General features: G+C 28.3%; 3 protein-coding genes and 1 non-coding gene across 8 annotated transcripts in view; 1 reads left to right on the forward strand and 3 right to left on the reverse strand.

Moving 5' to 3' along the window:
- Window positions 1-3,484: 3,484 nt before the first annotated feature.
- LOC111676404 (ubiquitin-conjugating enzyme E2 N) lies at window positions 3,485-6,616 on the forward strand. Of its 2 annotated transcripts, none has more exons than XM_023437321.2 (3): window positions 3,485-3,650; window positions 5,707-6,233; window positions 6,342-6,616. In XM_023437321.2, exon 2 carries the CDS (start codon window positions 5,762-5,764, stop codon window positions 6,215-6,217), a length of 456 nt encoding a protein of 151 aa, XP_023293089.1. In that variant the 5' UTR covers window positions 3,485-3,650; window positions 5,707-5,761; the 3' UTR covers window positions 6,218-6,233; window positions 6,342-6,616. The 2 variants fall into 2 exon arrangements, with proteins under 2 accessions (XP_023293089.1, XP_046803391.1); XM_046947435.1 differs by lacking the exon at window positions 3,485-3,650 and adding an exon at window positions 4,321-4,532.
- A 1,596-nt stretch (window positions 6,617-8,212) lies between these two features.
- On the reverse strand, window positions 8,213-11,302 carry LOC111676405. Of its 2 annotated transcripts, none has more exons than XM_046947434.1 (3): window positions 11,047-11,219; window positions 9,498-9,678; window positions 8,213-8,896 (listed from the first exon to the last, which is right to left on the reverse strand). In XM_046947434.1, exons 2-3 carry the CDS (start codon window positions 9,670-9,672, stop codon window positions 8,382-8,384), a joined length of 690 nt encoding a protein of 229 aa, XP_046803390.1. In that variant the 5' UTR covers window positions 9,673-9,678; window positions 11,047-11,219; the 3' UTR covers window positions 8,213-8,381. The 2 variants fall into 2 exon arrangements, with proteins under 2 accessions (XP_046803390.1, XP_046803389.1); XM_046947433.1 differs by lacking the exon at window positions 11,047-11,219 and adding an exon at window positions 11,252-11,302 and having other exon boundaries at window positions 8,217-8,896.
- A 2,967-nt stretch (window positions 11,303-14,269) lies between these two features.
- LOC124419097 overlaps window positions 14,270-20,940 on the reverse strand; it is a 361,713-nt gene continuing 355,042 nt past the window's right edge. For 2 of the 3 annotated variants that reach the window (XM_046947430.1, XM_046947432.1), the window contains one exon: window positions 14,270-15,365. In XM_046947430.1, coding sequence (XP_046803386.1) covers window positions 14,851-15,365 — 515 coding nt within the window. In that variant the 3' untranslated portion in view covers window positions 14,270-14,850. Of the gene's footprint in view, window positions 15,366-15,490; window positions 15,883-20,940 lie in introns of those variants that run through there. The other variant, XM_046947431.1, reaches the window with a different exon arrangement.
- Trnas-cga lies at window positions 18,898-18,979 on the reverse strand. The gene has a single exon. It is a non-coding gene; the product is annotated as a tRNA-Ser (tRNA).

The following is a 20,940-nucleotide window of genomic DNA, read 5'->3' on the forward strand; positions in this document are numbered from 1 at the left end:
AGAACTAAACTAAAACCAGAACTGAACTAAAACTAAACTAGAACTGAACTAGAACTAAACTAGAACCAGAACTGAACTAGAACTGAAATAGAACTGAACTAGACTAAACTAGAACTGAAGTAGAACTGAACTAGAACTGAGCTAGAACTGAACTAAAACTGAAATAGAACTGAACTAAAACTGAACTTGAACTGAACTAGAACTGAACTAGAACTGAACTAGAACTGAACTAGAACTGAACTAGAACTGAACTAGAACTGAACTAGAACTGAACTAGAACTGAACTAGAACTGAACTAGAACTGAACTAGAACTGAACTAGAACTGAACTAGAACTGAACTAGAACTGAACTAGAGCTGGATCTTTTCTTAATAATTAGCAAAGAAATACCAACAAAAGAATTAACTAAGAAATTTTTACTTAATTAATATTAGATTGTTTTATATATTAATTTGAAATGATTAGTTAAAATAGACGCATTAAATAGTGGACTTTACAATATTAATAATCAGACAATACTTCTCAATTCATTACAAAACGCATATACTACGCTCTCACTTACTAACAAAACCAATTATAGACTGTTCATATAAAACATACTAGTCATACATAAAACTACATACTAACATAGTAAATACAAACAGACAGAGAGGCATACAGACGGACAGGCAGGCTAACATACAGAACAACTACACACATGAAAATTCATTAAATCTAGACAGTAAAAGTGGGCTGGGTTTGTGTGTTATGTGTATTTAACTGCTGCTCTTATGCTCTTTCTCATGTATAGTGTAATGCATTACATACACTCTGCACACACTATACTCACTATATGTATTTACAATCTCTCATACTAAAATAAGCAAAATAAACAAAAAGTGCATTACAACTACATAAATGTTATGTTGTTTTTATTGTTATATACAGCCATTTAATACTTTTACTATGTACTACAAGTATGTTTGTTTTTTTTACGTTTATTATTCTCCCAACAACTAATCGTTGCCGTTGTCAATTGCGTCTATTTCGTTAAGGCCCATGAATTTTGTTTTGTTGTTATCATACACATGTGTAAAACAACAACAATATAAATAGGTACTTCTTGGAAATATGTATGTATGTACAATAGATATAGATAGACTAGTACAAAATTTTATTAACAAATGGCGTTGCAGTTTTACTTCTTTACATTTGGAAGTATGAAAATTTTTATTTGGCCTGTGTTCTAATAGTACTTAAAATTACAAAACCAATTAGCTCCCGAAATCACAATGATTTTTGAATTTCTCATATTTCTTTGTGAAAAGGTAATCAAAAGAAATCGGTGCGAAGAACCGATCTTCTTGAGAATTTTATCACTATCGTAATAAAGTGTGTAAAGTACAGACTATGGATTTATCTATAGTGAATATATAAGACTAAACTATGACTAGACAATATGCTAGTCTATGCTCGATAATTGTTTATAATATGGACTAGATTTTATTCTAAATTATACTCCAATCTATAGATTAGACTGTAAAGTGATGGAGTACACAAAAAGAAAAGGATTCTTATGAGAAGGATTGTAATTGCTATCGTTATATACATATATATGGAGCATATTATTGATTAACTATGGAATACAGTAGACAGATCATCGATACTCCGGTTAAGAGCCTTTTGGATATTTCTACTCAAAAATATAAATATGTAAGTAATATAAACATCGTGGCAAGATCTTCTTAGTTACTTTATAGAATTGGCCAGAAATAACAACTACAAAATTGTTCATCGGCCAACGGAGGAGTCATCCCAACTTTAACATAGCACAGTGCCCAACGAATTGCCTACATGTAGTCAGAGTCCTCATGACAACAACCACGTATTCAAGGGCTCAGTGAACCTCACTTTACTCTATCCAAAGAATTTATGGATGCATCGAGTTGACGTAGTCCAATTTCTAGGTTCTCCATTGATGTAGAACTAGATTTTTGTATAGTTTTAGCTGTTGCAACAATAACAACAAAATCGTTGGAATCGTTAATAGTTTAGTGGACTTACCTTTTTTTCTTTACTAATTTATGTTAATCAACAGCTTTTATTTTGCAAATTAAACTTTTTACGGAATTTATATTGTTTATTTATATAAAATAACACATTTGCTCTGGCAAATTTTATAAAGTTTTTAATTACTATCATATTTTGCAGATTCCTCGCTTAAAATGTCACTTTCATAAAATGAAAAAATTCTAACGGTACTTCGTGCACATGTTTTATTACTTAATCATTTGGTATTGTTTAATTAAGATGTATTTGTTTTAAGCAAAATCTTTTAAATATTAAATTACTTTCACGTTTTTATGTTTATGTTAATATATTTAACCGCCTTTTTTAATTTTTTTTCAATTATTCATTTTACTTTTTAAGTATTTGTTATTTCTTTTATTAGTATTCTGTTTCTGTTGTTTAAACCCATAATAAAAAAGCTGATTGCTATGAAAACCTTTAAAAAATAGTGTTGTCTTCTTTACACTATTGCTGTAGTACATTGAATAGATGATATTACTTTTTTTCTTTCATTTCTTTTCTTATTGGAATTAAAATGCAAAATAGTGTTGGTAACCGTTTTATTATTTTATTGTTTAGTTACGTTCGTCTTTTTGATGTCAAGAAACAAAATTTACAATTTTATGATTTTCCTATAAAAATTAGATAAAAAATAAAAAGAATTACTAAAACTATATCTAAAAACTACGTTTTTGTTAACAATATTTTTACTAAAATACAAATGTTACATAAATCAAAATATGTAAATTGGAATTTTTCTATATATTAAAAATTTTTACTAATATTACTCATTCTAATAATTTTTTTTAAAAACTTTGGGAAAATCAAAAAATAAGAAAAATTATAATATTAGTATTATTTTTTTTAATTTTAAAACGATTTTTTTTTTTGAATATTTTTAAAACATATGGGATTTTTCTATAAAATTAATATTTTTACTTAAATTCTCAATTTCAATAACTTTTTCAACAATTTAGTGGAAATCAAACTTCTAGAAAAAGTTAATTACCACTATAACCAAATATTTGGTTTATATGATAGTTTTGTTTAAAAAAATTGCTCAGATCTGAATTTTACTAAAAAAATATTTAATTTAAAATAAAAACTAAATAATTTTAAAGTAGGATATTAGGCATAAACATTAAGGATTCGTTTTCGAAAGAAGACTAATAGCACCGTTCGTTAAAAAGTTTCACTAGAAATACCGTAAATATCTTATATTCAAGTTTTGGTTTTTTAAATTTACAAGTTTTGTCAATATAATTGTTGCAATAAAAAATATATATCATTCTATAACCAGTGTTGTTCTCCAACTAAACGCAAATATTTTACGTTTACCAACACTGCTGTTGTTACCGACAAAACTTTTGTCATCTCTCTCAAACATTTAACTAATCATTCTGTTTCTTTCTTTCTTTTTGACATTGAAGAAATACTTGCCAAAGCAAAAATACAAAAGAATAAGAAAAATTCGTGGTGCGTTCGTGAATAAAATTCTCAACAAAAAAATTGTTAATAAAAAATAACAAAATATATAAAGTTAACAATTTTTCGTGTGTATAAAAAAAGTCTTATCGAGAAAAGCCACAATTAATAGTGTGGTAAGTGTTAAATATATTTAAAAATTTACAAAATCTTAAAAATTTAAAAAAAATTGTGCAAAAAGTGAACAAAAAAAAAAACATGGTCATGCAAAAGATGAGTGTTGTATTTGTCGGTAAATGCCTGAATATGAGTGCGTGTGTTTGTGAATGATTTTGCCGAATAGAAAAAATTCTCGAACAATGAAAAAATATATAAAAATAATTCTTATTTTATTTAAAAATTTTTTAATATATTTAAGCTTTTGTAATACAATTAAAGTTTTAATTAATGTGTTAAACTTATAATGCAATAAATATCCCTTTAATGCTTAAAATTTATTGATTTTTCCTATAATCTCTAAAGCAGACTTTTACAACAACAAATTCGCTTTGTTTTCTACCTTCCCCCGTCACTGAATTTTTTAGCAATTTGTTGTTGTTGTTAATTTTGCTGTTAGCGGCCATTGCACGAGTGAAACAAACCAAAAATAATAAAACAAGACTCAAGCTAAGAAAATAACAACCTTTTTGTTAATAATTTTTTTTATTGGTGTACGTGCTTTTAGTTCTTTGTTCTGTCGTTTATTACTTTTCCTTTTTAACTTTCAATTAGTAATATCTACAATTTTCTTTGGCAATTATAACAAAATCAATATTTTTTCTCTACTATTATTTTCAACTATCTTTTGTTAGTTTTTTAATTTAATAGTAAAGGTGGTGTAATTGTTTAATTCTGGAAAATTCTTTGGTTTTCGCTGATTTTGTGTTGCAAATATTAGTTGTTTTTTTTGCCACCAAACGAATTAATATTCCTATAGGAATTTTTCAAGGTTACCAGCTGGAAGTTATAATATTGTGTTTATAATCGTAGTACAGTGCGTCGAAAACGTTTTTATAAAGGTAAAAAATCTATAATGGACATGCTGAATTTCCATAGATAAAACTTTGAATTACGTTTAAACAAAAAAGACTAAAACAGACCAGAACTAGAACTGAACTCTAGAACTAAACAGGAATTGAACTAGAACTGAACTAGTACTGAACTAGAAGTCAACTATAACTGTATTAGAACTTAACTAGTACTGAACTAAAACTGAACTAGAACTGAACTAGAATTGAACTAGACCTTAACTAGAACTGAACTAGAACTGAACTAGAACTGAACTAGATCTGAACTAGAACTGAACTAGAACTGAACTAGAACTGAACTAGAACTGAACTAGAATTGAACTAGAACTGAACTAGAACTGAACTAGAACTGAATTAGAAATGAACTAGAACCGAACTAGAACTAAACTTGAACTAAACTAGTACTGATCTAGAACTTAACTAGAACTGAACTTGAAATAGAACTGAAAAGGAAAAGAAATAAAACTGAGCTAGAACTGAACTAAAACTGAACTAGAACTGAACTAGAACTGAACTAGAACTGAACTAGAACTGAACTAGAACTGAACTAGAACTGAACTAGAACTGAACTAGAACTGAACTAGAACTGAACTAGAACTGAACTGGAACTGAACTAGAACTGAACTATAACTGAACTAGAACTGAACTAGAACTGAACTAGAACTGAACTAGAACTGAACTAGAACTGAACTAGAACTGAACTTGAACTAAACTTGAACTAAACTAGTACTGATCTAGGACTTAACTAGAACTGAACTTGAAATAGAACTGAAAAGGAAAAGAACTAAAACTGAGCTAGAACTAAACTAGAACTGAACTAGAACTGAACTAGACCTGAACTAGACCTGAACTAGACCTGAACTTGACCTGAACTAGAACTGAACTAGATTTGAATTAGAACTGAACTTGAACTGAAATAGAACTGAACTAGAACTGAACTAGAACTAAACTAAAAATGAACTAGAACCAAACTAGAACTGAACTGAACTAGAACTGAAATAGAACTCTACTAGAACTGAACTAGAACTGAAATAGAACAAACATTTTTAAATTGTATAAAAAATTCGGAATCTTTACTTTATATAAAGGTTTTTTTCTTCAACTCTTCGGTGGCTATTTTTTCTCAGACAACTATTTGATATTTGATTTTCTATTTATTTTCCAGCCGGTCAGCCAGCCAGCCAACCAATAAAACAACAGAAATAAAATAAATTACAACAATGTCCAGCTTACCACGTCGTATTATCAAAGAAACTCAACGTTTAATGCAAGAGCCCGTACCAGGTATCAATGCCATTCCGGATGAAAACAATGCCAGATATTTTCATGTTATTGTAACCGGTCCAACTGATTCGCCTTTCGAAGGTGGCGTCTTTAAATTGGAACTCTTTTTGCCCGAAGACTATCCGATGTCAGCGCCTAAGGTCCGATTCATAACGAAAATCTATCATCCAAATATTGATCGTTTGGGTCGCATCTGTTTAGATGTTTTGAAAGATAAATGGAGCCCTGCATTACAAATACGTACCATCTTACTATCGATTCAGGCTTTGCTTAGCGCACCCAATCCCGATGATCCTTTGGCCAATGATGTCGCTGAATTGTGGAAAGTCAATGAGGCTGAGGCCATTAAAAATGCACGCGAATGGACTCAAAAATATGCCGTCGAAGACTGAATGTTGTGTTAGAAAAGTAGGTGATTGTGTGTAAGAGGGAGAATCCACCTATATCTCTCTCTCCCACTTTCTCTGTTAAATATAAACAAACACTCTATTTCCTTTTCTTTATTTTGGTTTTTAGGTGGGTAATTTATATTATTTAAACGACGGCTTATAAAAACACATTATTGGTATGTCGAGAATGTGGCAAACTGGATTTAATTTCAATTTTCTATTATTATAATTACAATTATAATTAATTTAAAGCGGGGTATATAATGTATGTGTTGCTATAAATTTGTCGTGTAAACAAAAAGAAAAATAAAAAAGAAACAAAAAACAACTCTAAAGTAGAATAAAAAATAAAATTGAAATTTTTAAATAATAATAAAAAACAAAAATATATAATAATAAAAATGTTTTGCAAATTTTATTTTTTCACCTTCTCACAACAATGATAATGTATTTATTTGTTTGCTTTACCTTAAATAAATTAAACTAAATTAAATAAATGAAGACATTCTAGTATTTGATTTCATCAATTTATACGATTTATTATCAGTTCTAAGTTCCTTAAAGTTTATGATAAAGTTTTGGACTTGTAGATTTTTTTTGAGAATAGGTTAATAACATAAACTACGTTAATAAAAGCAAGTAAGAAGTTAAAGTCGGTCAAGACCGGCTTCAGTTGAATGCGACCTGCAGTTTGATTACAAGGTTTACATGGACGGATATAGCTAAATCGAATCGCAAAATAATTCTAAGGCGATTGGTATAATTTATGGTGGGTATAGGGCAAATATTGTGCTTTACAAATATCAGCACAAATCCAATATACCCTCCTATATATGTACTAAAGTGGTGTAGGGTTAATTATTATAATAATAAGAATAACATAATATAAACATCGAAATATACCAAAATCTTATCTTAGTTGATTAATGATGTTTTAAAAACAATTTTAAGAATAATTATTAAGAATGTGTAGTCAGGCTGGGTGCAAGGGTTAATAAAACTAAATTAGGCGGTATTTTCTGGTGAAATAATAGAAAAATTTCAAATATTTTTCAATAGACTTGGTTCTTGATATAGACACACGCATAAAATAACACGATTAGTCAGTTTGCAACTCGAAAGTTCACTGACTTATGACGGATTTTTGAGTTGGCAATCAAATGCCAATTAATAATCAGATTAGTTAATCACCACTATTCTGCATTTCGATTATGTTTACGCATTCAGTTACGCAACGATCGATAAAATGTATTCCGACAAATAACTGAATCGTAAGAAAAAGAAGAAGCAATTCCAATACCTACGTTTTTGTAAGTTGTTGTTTATATGGTGGAGAGTCAAATCGAAATACAGAATACCAAAGTTGCCAAACGGAGAAAATTTCAATGCGAATTGAAATGCAGAATAAAGGCCAATCTAAAATTGAATTGATTCTGATGTTAATCGCAGTGTTGCCGTACAAAACAACAGAAAACGTCACTGTTAGTTAGGGTTCTATAAATCGACTTTCGAATAATCGAACAATCGACTTTTTGTCGAAAAAAGTCGAAGTCGACTATTTTGTTCCAAAAAGTCGAAGTCGACTATTTTGTTCCAAAAAAGTCGATAACTCGACTATCGTCTATGAAAAAAAGTCGAAAAGTCGACTTTGTAAATAAAAGTCGGAAAAAGTCGAAAAGTCGGAAAAAGTCGAAAATAGAAAGAAGTCGAAAAAACTCAAAAAATTGCAACGAATAGAAAAAATATAAATAAAATTTTTTTATTAATAATAAATAATAATAATATAATGTTAAATGGCAACATTATAAATTTACGAAAAAAGTCGAAAAGTCGACTATTTATAAAATATTAAAAGTCGAAAAAAAACTTTTAATTAAATGAAAAAAGTCAAAAAATCGACTTTTAACTAAATGCAAAAAGTCGAAAGTCGAAAAGGTTTTTATAACGACATTTTTGTGGGCACCTTATATGTCGAAAACATATATAATTTTTTAAAAAGAAGATGTTCCAAAAGCGTTTCTTTTACCTAAACAATTCAAACAAGATCAATTAATGGTTTAGTGCATGTATATGCATATATATTAATTTTTTTTCATTTTCTTTATGTTTTTTAATACCAGTTAACTACATATAACGGCAACAATATTTGGCCGTTATATGCAGTTGTTTATTGTCCAAAGGAATAATCAAGGAAATTTTTAGAATACACCGGTAACGGAAAATCATTGATTTGTTCTTTAATACCATATTGATGTACCTTCTCTATAACGTTGTTCATAATTGTGACCAATGATGTTTTATAGTTATTATTATTTGCATTGTCAGCTAGTTCTTCACATAGATATTGTATAAAAATTTTGCCGTTTTTATCATATTGTCTACTAACCATTCCTTCACTAGTGCAATACGAGATCATACAAATATCTAAATATTTTTTTTTACGTTTTCCATCCGCTTTCATTTGAACACTTTCTAAATTGCCTCGACATGCCTGTACGACTAACCATTTAAGTTTGCCATCTAGCTGCTCGATGGAAAAAAATGGATTTAGAAAATTGCACTTTAACTGTGTGATTTCACCGTTGAAAGTAATTTGTCCATCTGTATCTCCATGAAACAAGCAGATTACTAATACAAAATTGCATTGTAAAAATTTTGTTTCCCAATCCTTATCATTTTTTACTGCAATTTAACGCAACAATATATGTAGTAACATTAGGGTGATTTCTTTTAGCAATTATTGTGAATATGAAACAAAAACACAGAATGACCTTGTAAGTCCTAAATAGATGTTGAAGAATATAATATGAAAATATAAATATTTTTTTTTATCTATCTATCTATCTATCTATCTATCTATCTATCTATCTATCTATCTATCTATCTATCTATCTACCTATCTATCTATCTATCTATCTATCTATCTATCTATCTATCTATCTATCTATCTATCTATCTATCTATCTATCTATCTATCTATCTATCTATCTATCTATCTATCTATCTATCTATCTATCTATCTATCTACCAATCTTAAATACTTATATAAAATATTGGATATTTGGTTATGGAAATTCGTTCCAGTTTAATTTAAGACTAGTTATTGACCATTTTTCAGATATACTTAGAGAAATACATATCTACATACATATTTAAGAGAAAACTAATGTTATGAAAAGAAAGATAGAGGAATACTGTATGAATGAATTAATACTATTGAGGAAGTACTTTTCTACATGCTTTAAATATATGAATGATAAAATGACAAATTATATATACTTACGATTACGAAAAATATTTCTGTATTCTTCATCCGTCTTGTCTAACCATTCTATTACTTCGGCATTGTAAAGACCTTCTAAAAGTTTAATGTTATTAAGATTTTCTTCGACACCATCTCGATTAGCGGAACTACCCACTACTAAAATTAGGTTTGTTGTTTTGGCACCACTGGCCATTATTGTCTGGAAGTAAATAAAGAAGAAATTTTTTAATGAGTCGATTTTTGTAATACATATAAAGAAATTTAGTACATAATCTTTAATGGTCAGAGGGTAGGTATTCAAAATACAGGTAAGGTGACACTTTGTATTTTAAAATTACATGCTATGGAGACACCTTAACTTTCTTCCATATCCTATAGAAATTTTTACCAAAACATTGAAACACATTTACATGCATAAAGTCAACGATATCAGAAATAAACTGAATATATTTGTACCCTACACCACTATAGTGGGGAGGGTATTATAAATTTGTGCTGATGTTTGTAACATACAAAAATATTGGTCCAATACCAACCTTAAAGTATGCCGACCGATTCAGAATCATTTTTTGAGTCGATTAAGACATGTCCGTCCGTCCGTCTGTCCGGCTGGCTGGCTGTCCATGTAAACCTTGTGCGCAAGGTACAGGCCGCAATTTTCAAGATAATTTGATGAAATTTGGACCAAGCATATTTTTTGGCACAGGGACGAAGCCTATTGAAAATGTTTGAAATCGGTCCATTATTTCACCTAGCCCCCATACAACCTTAACTCCCGATTTGAACTTTTTATGCCATAATTACGTCAAATATTCTGCTATCTCTTTAAAAATTGGCACAAATAAGTTTTATATAAGTATAAATGACGCTGAAGATTTTCGTAAGGCCTATATTTGACCCTAGCCCCCATACAAACCCCCCTTCAAAAAATGACTTAAACGTCTAAAATTGACTTGTAACCATTTGTATCGCAATGAAACTCAACAAAACTAACTGTTATTTAGAAATATATCCTTTTCCCAAATTAACCGAAGATCGGCCCATATTTGACCCATATAAAGCCTCATTTAGAAATTTTAGTTTTTTATCAATAAATTGCTTAAATATTTTGGAATTATTGGTAATATTCAACATAAAACTTTCTTTATAAAAAATAAACATTTTATAAAAAGTAAAAATTTTAAAAATATACTCATGGTGTAGGGTATTATATGGTTGGCCATGCCCGACTATACTTTCCTACTTGTTTATACATAAAATTAATTGAAAAAAATGCGTAAAGAATAGCCCGCCCATCAATCTGTGTGTGTGTGTGCACATGAACATGTTCATTTAAACATTTTGCGCACGCTACAAGTCGTAATTTTCAAGATAATTTGATCAAATTTTGTAGGTACATACTTTTCTCTTGGTTCTATTGAAAATGCTTGCAATAGGGTTTTTAGATTCAAAATTACGTTAAATGTTTGATTATATAAAAAAATCACCAAAACTTAGTTTAATAGAACTTTAACGAAACTACCAAAATTTTGTTGTGATCAAGCCTCTTTGAAGTAGACATAAATACCTCTATCAAAATTTAGAAGGGGGGGGGGGTGGTGTATCTCCCCTCTTATAAAAAATCTCTTGATATTTTTAACACGCAACAATATTGGAACAGCAAGCAGTAGGCCACCTTTAACTATAGCAATTTATTGCAAATTTTTTATTATTAAACATATTTTTTTATCATTTTATTAATTTTTGTTGATGTTTTTTTTTTGTTAATTTACCGTGCGCAATAGAACTTATTATAAACAATAAATGCAACGTTTAAAACAAAACTGATGTTTTTTATTTTAAACCTCACCAAATTAAATTTTATTTCATAAATTTGAGAGCTCTCTGTATTTTCTTTTTTCACACGTACGTAACTTCCAGATTAAGAGAATGAGAGGATAGATGGACATAGAGCTCACATCGGGTAAAGTGAGTTCTCTACATTACAGTATATAAAAAAACAAAAAAAAGCATTGATATTTCTGTATTTTGTATGAATACGATTGAAATAAATTGAAGCATGTTAGTTCTAAACGACGTTTAAAAAACAACATTTACTTTTTATCTGAAAGCCATTTTTTGACGCGAAATAAAATAGCTAAGCAATGAAGTGCAGTGAATAGAACATTTAATTAACAAACCGGAGTCCCTGGTTTGTATTCTCACTGGTTCCTTTTTATGATTAAAAATAAAACAACTTACACAATAACTTCTTCTTGCAAGCAAAATATACTATTTTAAATGCCTATTTGTAAGCGAGCGTAGAAGTACTTGCCTCCAATGACATCATCGTTTTTAAATAATGAGTGAATAAAATGTTAATGAGGAAGTAGTGAAAAGAGGTTTATTAAAAGCATTTAAACTCATTATTTTTCAATGTAAGTTTTTCCTGGGATAATTAAAATTATGTTTTCAAATGCGGCGAAAAAAAAATGTTGAAAAAAATTTTTAATATTGCATTTTTTATTCGATATGAAGCTACTTCAAATGCCTATATTTTCAAAACCGACTAAAACATCTTTAATTTTAGGAAAATTTTTCTCGAATTTTTTTAATTTGCAAAATTTTAATTTTGGAAAGAAATTGCAAAAAAAAGAAAATATTTTTTTAATTATTAGAGTATTTTCTAAAATAAGAAATTAGCGATAATTATTTTAAAATGCGCTAATAGTTCGTATAAATGTTTACTAATTGATACTTATTTTATTTGAAAATACTGTACCCAGATTTTAAACGATTTTTTATACCCTACACCACTTTAGTGGGGAGCGTATATTGGGTTTGTGCTGATATTTGTAACGCACAATAATATTGGTCCTATACCCACCTTATACCAATCGGCTCAGAATCATTTTCTGAGTCGTTTAAGCTATGTTCGTCCGTCTTTCCGTCCATGTAAACCTTGCAATCAAACTACAGGTCACAATTTTGAAGATTTTTGAATGAAATTTGGTACATGATCTTATATTGTTCCAGGGACGAACCCTATTGAAAATGGTTAAGATCGGTCCATTATTTCACCTAGCCCCCATACAACTGTACCCCCGAATAGAGCTTGTAAACATTGTAATCAAACTCCAGGTCGCAATTTTGGAGATAATTCAATAATTTGGCACATGATCTTCTATTATACCGTAGACGAAGCCTATTGAAAATAGTTAACATCGGTCCATTATTTCACCTAGGCCCCATAGAAGTGAACCCTCGAATAGAGCTTGTAAACCTTGTAATCAAACTACAGGTACCAATTTTGGAGATAATTCAATAAAATTTGATCTATTATACCGTACACGAAGCCTATTGAAAATTATTAACATCGGTCCATTATTTCACCTAGGCCCCATAGAGTTGACTTTTCGACTTTTTTCATTTTCATTTAATTAAAAGTCGACTTTTAGACTTTTCGACTATAAGTATTTTATAAATAGTCGACTTTTCGACTTTTTCCGACTTTAAGACTATTTTCGACTGTTCGACTTTTTTCCGACTATTTTTGGACTTTTTTCGAGTTTTTCCGACCATTTTAGAGTTTTTGACTTTTTTTCACTTTTTTAAAATCTTCGACTATTTTTTATATGTTTCTACAAATTTTCAAGTTTTCGACTTTTTACGACTTTCTTCGACTTATCGACCTTTTTCGACTTTTATTAACGAAGTCGACTTTTCTTTCCGAGTTTTGTATAGAAATTTGACTGTTTTCATTAAAAACAAACTGATAGTAATATTTTCTATACAAAATTTAACGTTCGTAAAACTTTTTTTAAATATAATTAATTGTAACTTTTTCTTTAGGAAACTAACTTACTGATCGTGTTCTAAAGAAAATAACTGATCCTTATGTAGGAAATAAACTGAGTTTTGTATAGAAAACTGACTATTGTTTTCATTTAAAAACAAACTGATATTAACGTTTTTTTAACAAATTGAAAATAATGTTTTCCATTTCTGCTTTAATTTCCAAAATTAAATTAAAGCGGGAAGTCCCCCTATAAAACGTTAAAAGTTGTTTTTCAAAAAAGTGGTTTTGACAAAACAAGATAATAGGTATGTTTAGTTTGGAATTTTTTTTCTTGAACTAATAAATTATGAATCATAGACCATTTAAAATAATTGATAATATAATATACAATAAAAAATATACAATAAAAATCGAGTGATAATATGTAAAACATTTAACCTAAGTAGTTAGGTGTTGAAAATGGACATTAAATTCGTAATATTTATTTTTTATAGACTCTATAAGACTAAAATATTGGCTTATCTATGTATTGTTTCTATGTTCTGATAAAGTTCCTTATCAGGGATGGAACATTTTAAGATATACGAAATTTTGTGTTTAATTCATATATGTGGTGGCAAGCCACATATAGTTTCTCAGATATACCAATTTTTCTATTTTATTCATATGGGGGATCCAAGCCCTCCTCCAGATGAAAATCCGCTATTTTTCTTTAAAAACGTTTAGATGAATATTAAAGTTCTTCGTTCAAAATTTTAAGAATTTAATTCTATAATAATATGGGAGGTGCCGCTCCCCTCATTGGTAGTCCGCCATTTTTTTAGCCAAAGTGTTAATGTTATTCTTGCAAAATTTATAACTGTAAAGGTTTCCAAGATAAACGAATTTTTGTATTTAATTTATATGGGAGATGCCACGCCCAATAACGCTAGTCCGCCCACTTTTTGACCTAAATAATCATATTGACACTAAAGTGGCTCCGACAAAAATTGAGGTCTCTAACTGTTATATTATCTCAAATTTACGCAATTTATATTTTCATTCGAGTGATCACGAGCGATATTTTTACCTGCCCTCATAAAAATACCACAGTCTAGTCCCTTGGACTAGACTATAGTCTATGAACCATTGGATTAGTTATTGAGTGTTCTACTAATAAACCTGTAGACTTACTATTCTATTGATTAGGGGGCTACTATGAACCGATATTGCTTGACGAAAAAATATCTGATAAAAGTTTTAAAGATTTGAAGCATGCAGTTCTTAAGAAAATTGATTTCATTTGAAAACGGATTTTGGTTTCTATAAGCCTCCAATATATATTATATATTTGTTCGTCTTTAATCAAACTCAATCTTTGAAGCATTTCATTTAATGACCTTTCAGACTTCCTGTCGTTATACCTATCTAAACAAAAAATGATTTTGAGCTAATCTGTTCAAAGTTGCACTAAAAATTGTTATGTTGGGGGTTCGTTTTTTCCTTTCTCTAAAATAGAATAAGCTATAATAAAAAGCTCTAACATAATTTAGGTATTTCAAAAATATTTAACATTTTATTATTATTGTGTTTTAAATAAGAATATTTCTGAATTTAATACAGACCAAAGTAATAATCTTGAAAATTTTTATAGAATTCAGATCGTGGAAAATGCTTAGTATCCATTTTAATGCCATATTGGTAAATTTTCTTATTTACATTATTCATCATTGTAACCAGTGATGTCATGCAGTCATTATCGGCATTATTAGCAAGTTCTTCACATATATATTGTATGAAAATTTTACCTCTATTATCAAACTGATAACTTAGTGTTCCTTCGGTAGTGCAATAGGAAATCATATAATAATTCAAAAATTTATTTTCTATATCTCCATCTGTATCGATGTCATCACCCTCCAGGTTGCCGCGACATGCCTGTGCTATTAACCATTTAAGTTTGCCATTTAGCTGTTCTATACAGAAGAGTGGATGCAGAAAATGACATTTTATTGCCAAGATCTTGTTATTGCAAATAATGTGATCATCAGTGCTCCCATGAAATAGATAGACTACAGCAACAAACTTGCATTGGTCAAATTTTTCAAGCCATCTGGGATCGGTCTTAACTGAAATTTAGAACATATAACTTTAAAATTACAAAAGTGTTATTATACACTATTTGATATTAAAATATCCAGTAAAATTTCACTTAAAATATCCCGATTATCTTTATCTTTCATTTGATTCTTACATGAATTCATCGATCGATCAACCCAGTCATATATTTCAGAATTGTATGATTTTTTGAAAATATTGGTAATTTTTTCAATATCTTCGTTAGTACCATCTCGATCGTTTGAACTACCCACTATGAAAATAAGATTTTTACCTTGTGGATTTGTCATTATCTGTATATGGAACAGAGTAATAAAATTTAGAAAAATATTAAGAAATAAAGTAAACAAGAAATTGTAAATCAAAATCCCAAAATTTTAGATTTAATTTAATTTGTTTAATGGTTCCTGAGAAAATAATAAAACACGACAACGCCCTTATTAAGTACAGAATTCTACCAGTGGCGTTCAACTTCGCCTCCAACACCTTTGTTATATTCAAGACTTTCATTTACATAACTTTTTTATTAAAAAAATTTAACTGCTTGAAATTTTAATAAAGTTATAATAAAAACCGTTGTATTGTTTATATGAAAACTGGAAAATTATAATTAGGTATTTATTAATTATTTATTTATAAATAAGCCAACGTCACAACGTATTGAATAATGCGAGATTAACTTTATACTAACTTTAATACTAACAGTGCATTGAGAGTAGTACATGCGAGCCGGATAACAGAAAAACTTAAGTGTTGCCATACTATGTACTAGGCAATAGACTAGACTATAGACTAGACTAGAGACTAGACTATAGACTAGACTATAGACTAGACTATAGACTAGACTATAGACTAGACTATAGACTAGACTATAGACTAGATTATAGACTAGACTATAGACTAGACTATAGACTAGACTATAGACTAGACCATAGACTAGACTATAGACTAGACTATAGACTAGACTATAGACTAGACTATAGACTAGACTATAGACTAGACTATAGACTAGACTATACAATGGTCCATAAACTAGACTATGGAATGGTCCATAGACTAAAACATATACATACTACTATAAACTATAGTCCAGTATATAGTCTACCATTCTAATACTATGGCAACACTACTAAGTAATATGTATTATATATTCGTGCAAATGTTTTGTCTAATAAATTGAAACTAATTTATAGTAACACAATACGATCATATCGTTTGTAACATTCGGAAATATTGATAGTAAAAATACATTAAAATTTATATTCATAGACCTTATGAGATTCCTAGACTTACTAGTAGGGTCCTATAATATTTTACAATTGCCACTTCTAAAACATGTCAAATATAAAAAACGTTTCTTTAAAAAATCGGTCCTATGTTTTTGTGGTGGGTGTTTAAGATTCTATATACTCAAATTCTATTATCTCATTGCTTTCAGAAAACAAAAGAAACAATTTTTAATAAATTTATTAATTATAAATTTAATAGTTAACAAGTTTGTTTAGTCTAGCAAACATACAAAGTGCTTAATTTATGAAAAGTGATTTTATTTATTTATTTTATTTTATATATTCCGGTCAAATTAAAGAGGAAAATAAGAATTTGTGAAGATAGGTTGTTAAGCATATGAAATATGGAACTATGAACTATTCAGTGTTATGACTCTCTTGTCGAAAATAACAAAAAAAAAAAAGGAGCAGCTATTATGAAATGAATATTTTTCTTCTAATAAAAATTGTAAATTATCAGTAAAGTTTTTTTTATTTTATTTGTAATCAACTTTTCTATTCTGGCAACCAACTACTTGGCCAAAAATTTAATTTACATTGTAAGTTTGCTTGTAATACAATTGGTGCTAAAGAGTGTAATAAATAATCATTATATTGTATATGAAACAAATATATTGACATAATTGGACTTTAGTTTATTTTCTTTATTCCATTCGATTTGTTTTGTTGTTTTTTTTTGGTAGAGTAACCGACAAAGAAATTGGTTTTTTTTTCTTCTTTCGTTTACCAACAACTATTGTCTTTTAATCATACTTTTCCAAAATACATTCGGAGTTTATTATTGTTTTTCAATAAGCGATAAATTGTTTTGTGGCAAAACCAACAAAACCAAAAACAATTGTCAAAATTGCAGAAGAAAAAAATATATCTGGGAAACTGGTGGGACATTTTCCCTAGAGAATTTCTTTTTTTTTAATTTAGAAAACTAAATTTATGAAAATGAATATTAATCGAAAATTTTTAATATAAAATAAATTTTATAAAAATTTCTTTATATAAATTAAAATTTAATCAACTTAACAAACAAAATTTAACGAAATTTATCAAGTTTTTTATAAAAATAGAAAGTTCATAAACAAATTTTCTATAGAATAGAAAATTTATCGAAAATTTTCTATAGAATAAAAAATTTATCGAACATTTTCTATAGAATAGAAAATTTATCGAACATTTTCTATAGAATAGAAAATTTATCGAAAATTTTCTATAGAATAAAAAATTTATCGAAAATTTTCTATAGAATAGAAAATTTATCGAAAATTTTCTATAGAATAGAAAATTTATCGAAAATTTTCTATAGAATAGAAAATTTATCGAAAATTTTCTATAGAATAGAAAATTTATCGAAAATTTTCTATAGAATAGAAAATTTATCGAAAATTTTCTATAGAATAGAAAATTTATCGAAAATTTTCTATAGAAAATAAATTTTTTCAAAAATGTTTCCACAGAAAATAAAATTTATCAAAAATTTTCTACAGAAAATAAAATTTATCGAAAATTTTCTATAATTTAATAAAAATTTTCTATAGAAAAGAAAAATTATGGAAAGTTTTCTACAAAAAAGAAAATGTATCATAAAAGTTCTATAAAAATTAAAATTTATCGAAATTTACTATAACGAAAATCAATCCCATAAATATAGAAATGAAGTGAAGTTTTTTTTAACTTCCCAACCATCTTTGCTATTTCTTTATGCTCTTGACTATAAAAAGCCCAATTAAAGTTAAACTATGTTTTGTGCCCAAGTAGATCTTCGAAATCTTTCAATATTCATGCATACGAGCAAAAAACTATATGCGTCAATTGTATTGTATGGCATCTGCATGTGCTTTCAACACCTATCTCAGCTAATACACAGTGAAGCGGAGACTCTGTGGACTCAAATCCAAGATTCATACTTTTGTATAGCAACTTTAAGTCTAATGATTTCGAAAAGTAATACAAGTCCTCGATTTCGATATACATATGTATATGTTATGCCTCATAATGGGTCTAGAAGATAATGAGCCCACTGTGCTTAGTGGTTATTGTTTAAAAGAGAAAATAGACAATGTGGCTGAAAGGCAAATTTAAAAGCATTAGAGATAAAATGTAATAAATCATGTTGTAAATATTTAAAACGGCGCTTGTTTAAAAAAAATCATAATATTCCAAAAATTTAATTTTCTATGGAATAGAAAGGAATTAAAAACAATTTAAACTAAAGTTATATTTATTATATAAATAAATGATATAAAAAAGTAACTCTAAACGCAGCCGGTAGGATTCGAACCTACGCTCCCAGAGGGAATCTGATTTCGAGTCAGACGCCTTAACCACTCGGCCACGACTGCTTATTACTATAGTTTGTCTAAAGTCATATAAAAGTTTATTCTGTGTGCAAAAGCTTTTTATCATTGTATTCTAGTTACACTGGGATTCTTATTGGATTTTGCTTGTGTTTTATATAATTATAAATTCCATTAATAGATTTTGTTGTATTTTTTTTTTTTGCAAAATGTGTTGAATATTGAATTTTAAATAATGGTGTATTTATTTGTTTGGAGAATGGTGGCAAACATAATTTTTACCCCTTTTCAAAAAACTATGTTTATTATTTCATGCAACAATGCTTTTGTATTTAAAATTTTTGTTGTGTTTTGTAAGTTAAATAAATGTTGCACGCCTCTTTTAACTGCAACCAATGAATACATACTCAAGAAAAATAATGAAAGATATGCATGATAAAATTGTAAAAAAAATATCGATGGGAAAATAGAGTTGTTTAATAGAGTTGTTGATCTTCAAGTTGAAATTAATTTTCTTAATATGAAAATTGTCAATAATTTTATTTTTCTATTTCGATAAATTTATATACAATAATTTGTTTATGGATTTTAAAATTTTTCGTTCCAAATTTAAAGACAAGAGCTAGCTAAAGTTTTCAAATTTAACATAATCTCCAAATAAACGAAATTTTGTATTTAATTCAGGGAGGTGCCACGCCCCTATTTTTCATAATTAATAATACTAAAGTGATTCCGAAAAAATTTCAGAACTCTGTTTTTTGTCAGATTTACTAATTAAAATGTTCTTTATTTTGAAGGCACAACGCCTATTACACATAGTTTACCCATTCTATCCCCATATGAACTAGAACTGAACTAGAACTGAACTAGATCTGAACTAGATCTGAACTAGAACTGAACTAGAACTGAACTAGAACTGAACTAGAACTGAACTAGAACTGAACTAGAACTCAACTAGAACTGAACTAGAACTGAACTAGAACTGAACTGAACTAGAACTGAACTAGAACTGAACTAGAACTGAACTAGAACTGAACTAGAACTGAACTAGAACTGAACTAGTACTGAACTAGAACTGAACAACTGAACTAGAACTCTTCCTAACCTTTCAGTTCATTTAAAAAAGTTAGCAAACGATAAATCGGTCGAAATTATTAGCACCTTACTACCCCTTTGGTCTATTTAGTGGACAATATTAAATCATAACATTTTAAATATATATATATCTATTTCTAAATTAAAAAAGTCTTCTGATGGGAATTTATTTATGTATTTGTCTATAGCTCTGTTTAACTTAACAAATATTATTCAACCGGCCTGACTGTCTAACATGTCAATTGCCTCCATGTTGTTGTCGGTCTCTTTGTTTGTTGTTAATGCTATACTTGTGTATCTTTTGAATATAGAAATATATGTCCTTGTTATATATTACTTGTGTGTGTATGTAAAATGTGCGTAAGGATTTTTCATACGTTTCACAACTTCACCGCCAGACATTGCCCACAAAATTTTCCAAACAAATAAATAAATATGAAAGTCTGTGTTGTATGTTCATATATACATAAGTATGTATGTATAAGTATTATATAGAATATTTTGTGGCAATAAACATGTATTTTATTGCGTTTTTACTTCATGAAAAGCTTACGTTCATTTACCTTATTTTTTTATTTTAGATTTTTTTTTTGGCCATGGCTGGCATAGAATTTCCGTTATTGCGTGCATGTTATAAAAGTATTCCATATATACAAATGTGGGTATGTTTATCTAAGTTTAAGAGAGCTTTTTTACACAAGAATTTCCAAAGAGTTCAGTGAACTAAGTTATTTATAATTTTGGGTATTATGTACATTCTTATGTAGCCAGGAGTGTTTTTAATATTGTGTTAAATTTCTTGTATTAAGAATTGCTTTAAAATGTCTGTAAATTTAATTTTGAAATGTAAAATTGTAGAAATTGCTAAAAAAAGCATTTATAGAAGAGTCTGATTAGAATACTTTTAATTA

Source organism: Lucilia cuprina, chromosome 3, assembly GCF_022045245.1.
Source record: "Lucilia cuprina isolate Lc7/37 chromosome 3, ASM2204524v1, whole genome shotgun sequence".
Classification (NCBI taxonomy): domain Eukaryota; kingdom Metazoa; phylum Arthropoda; class Insecta; order Diptera; family Calliphoridae; genus Lucilia; species Lucilia cuprina.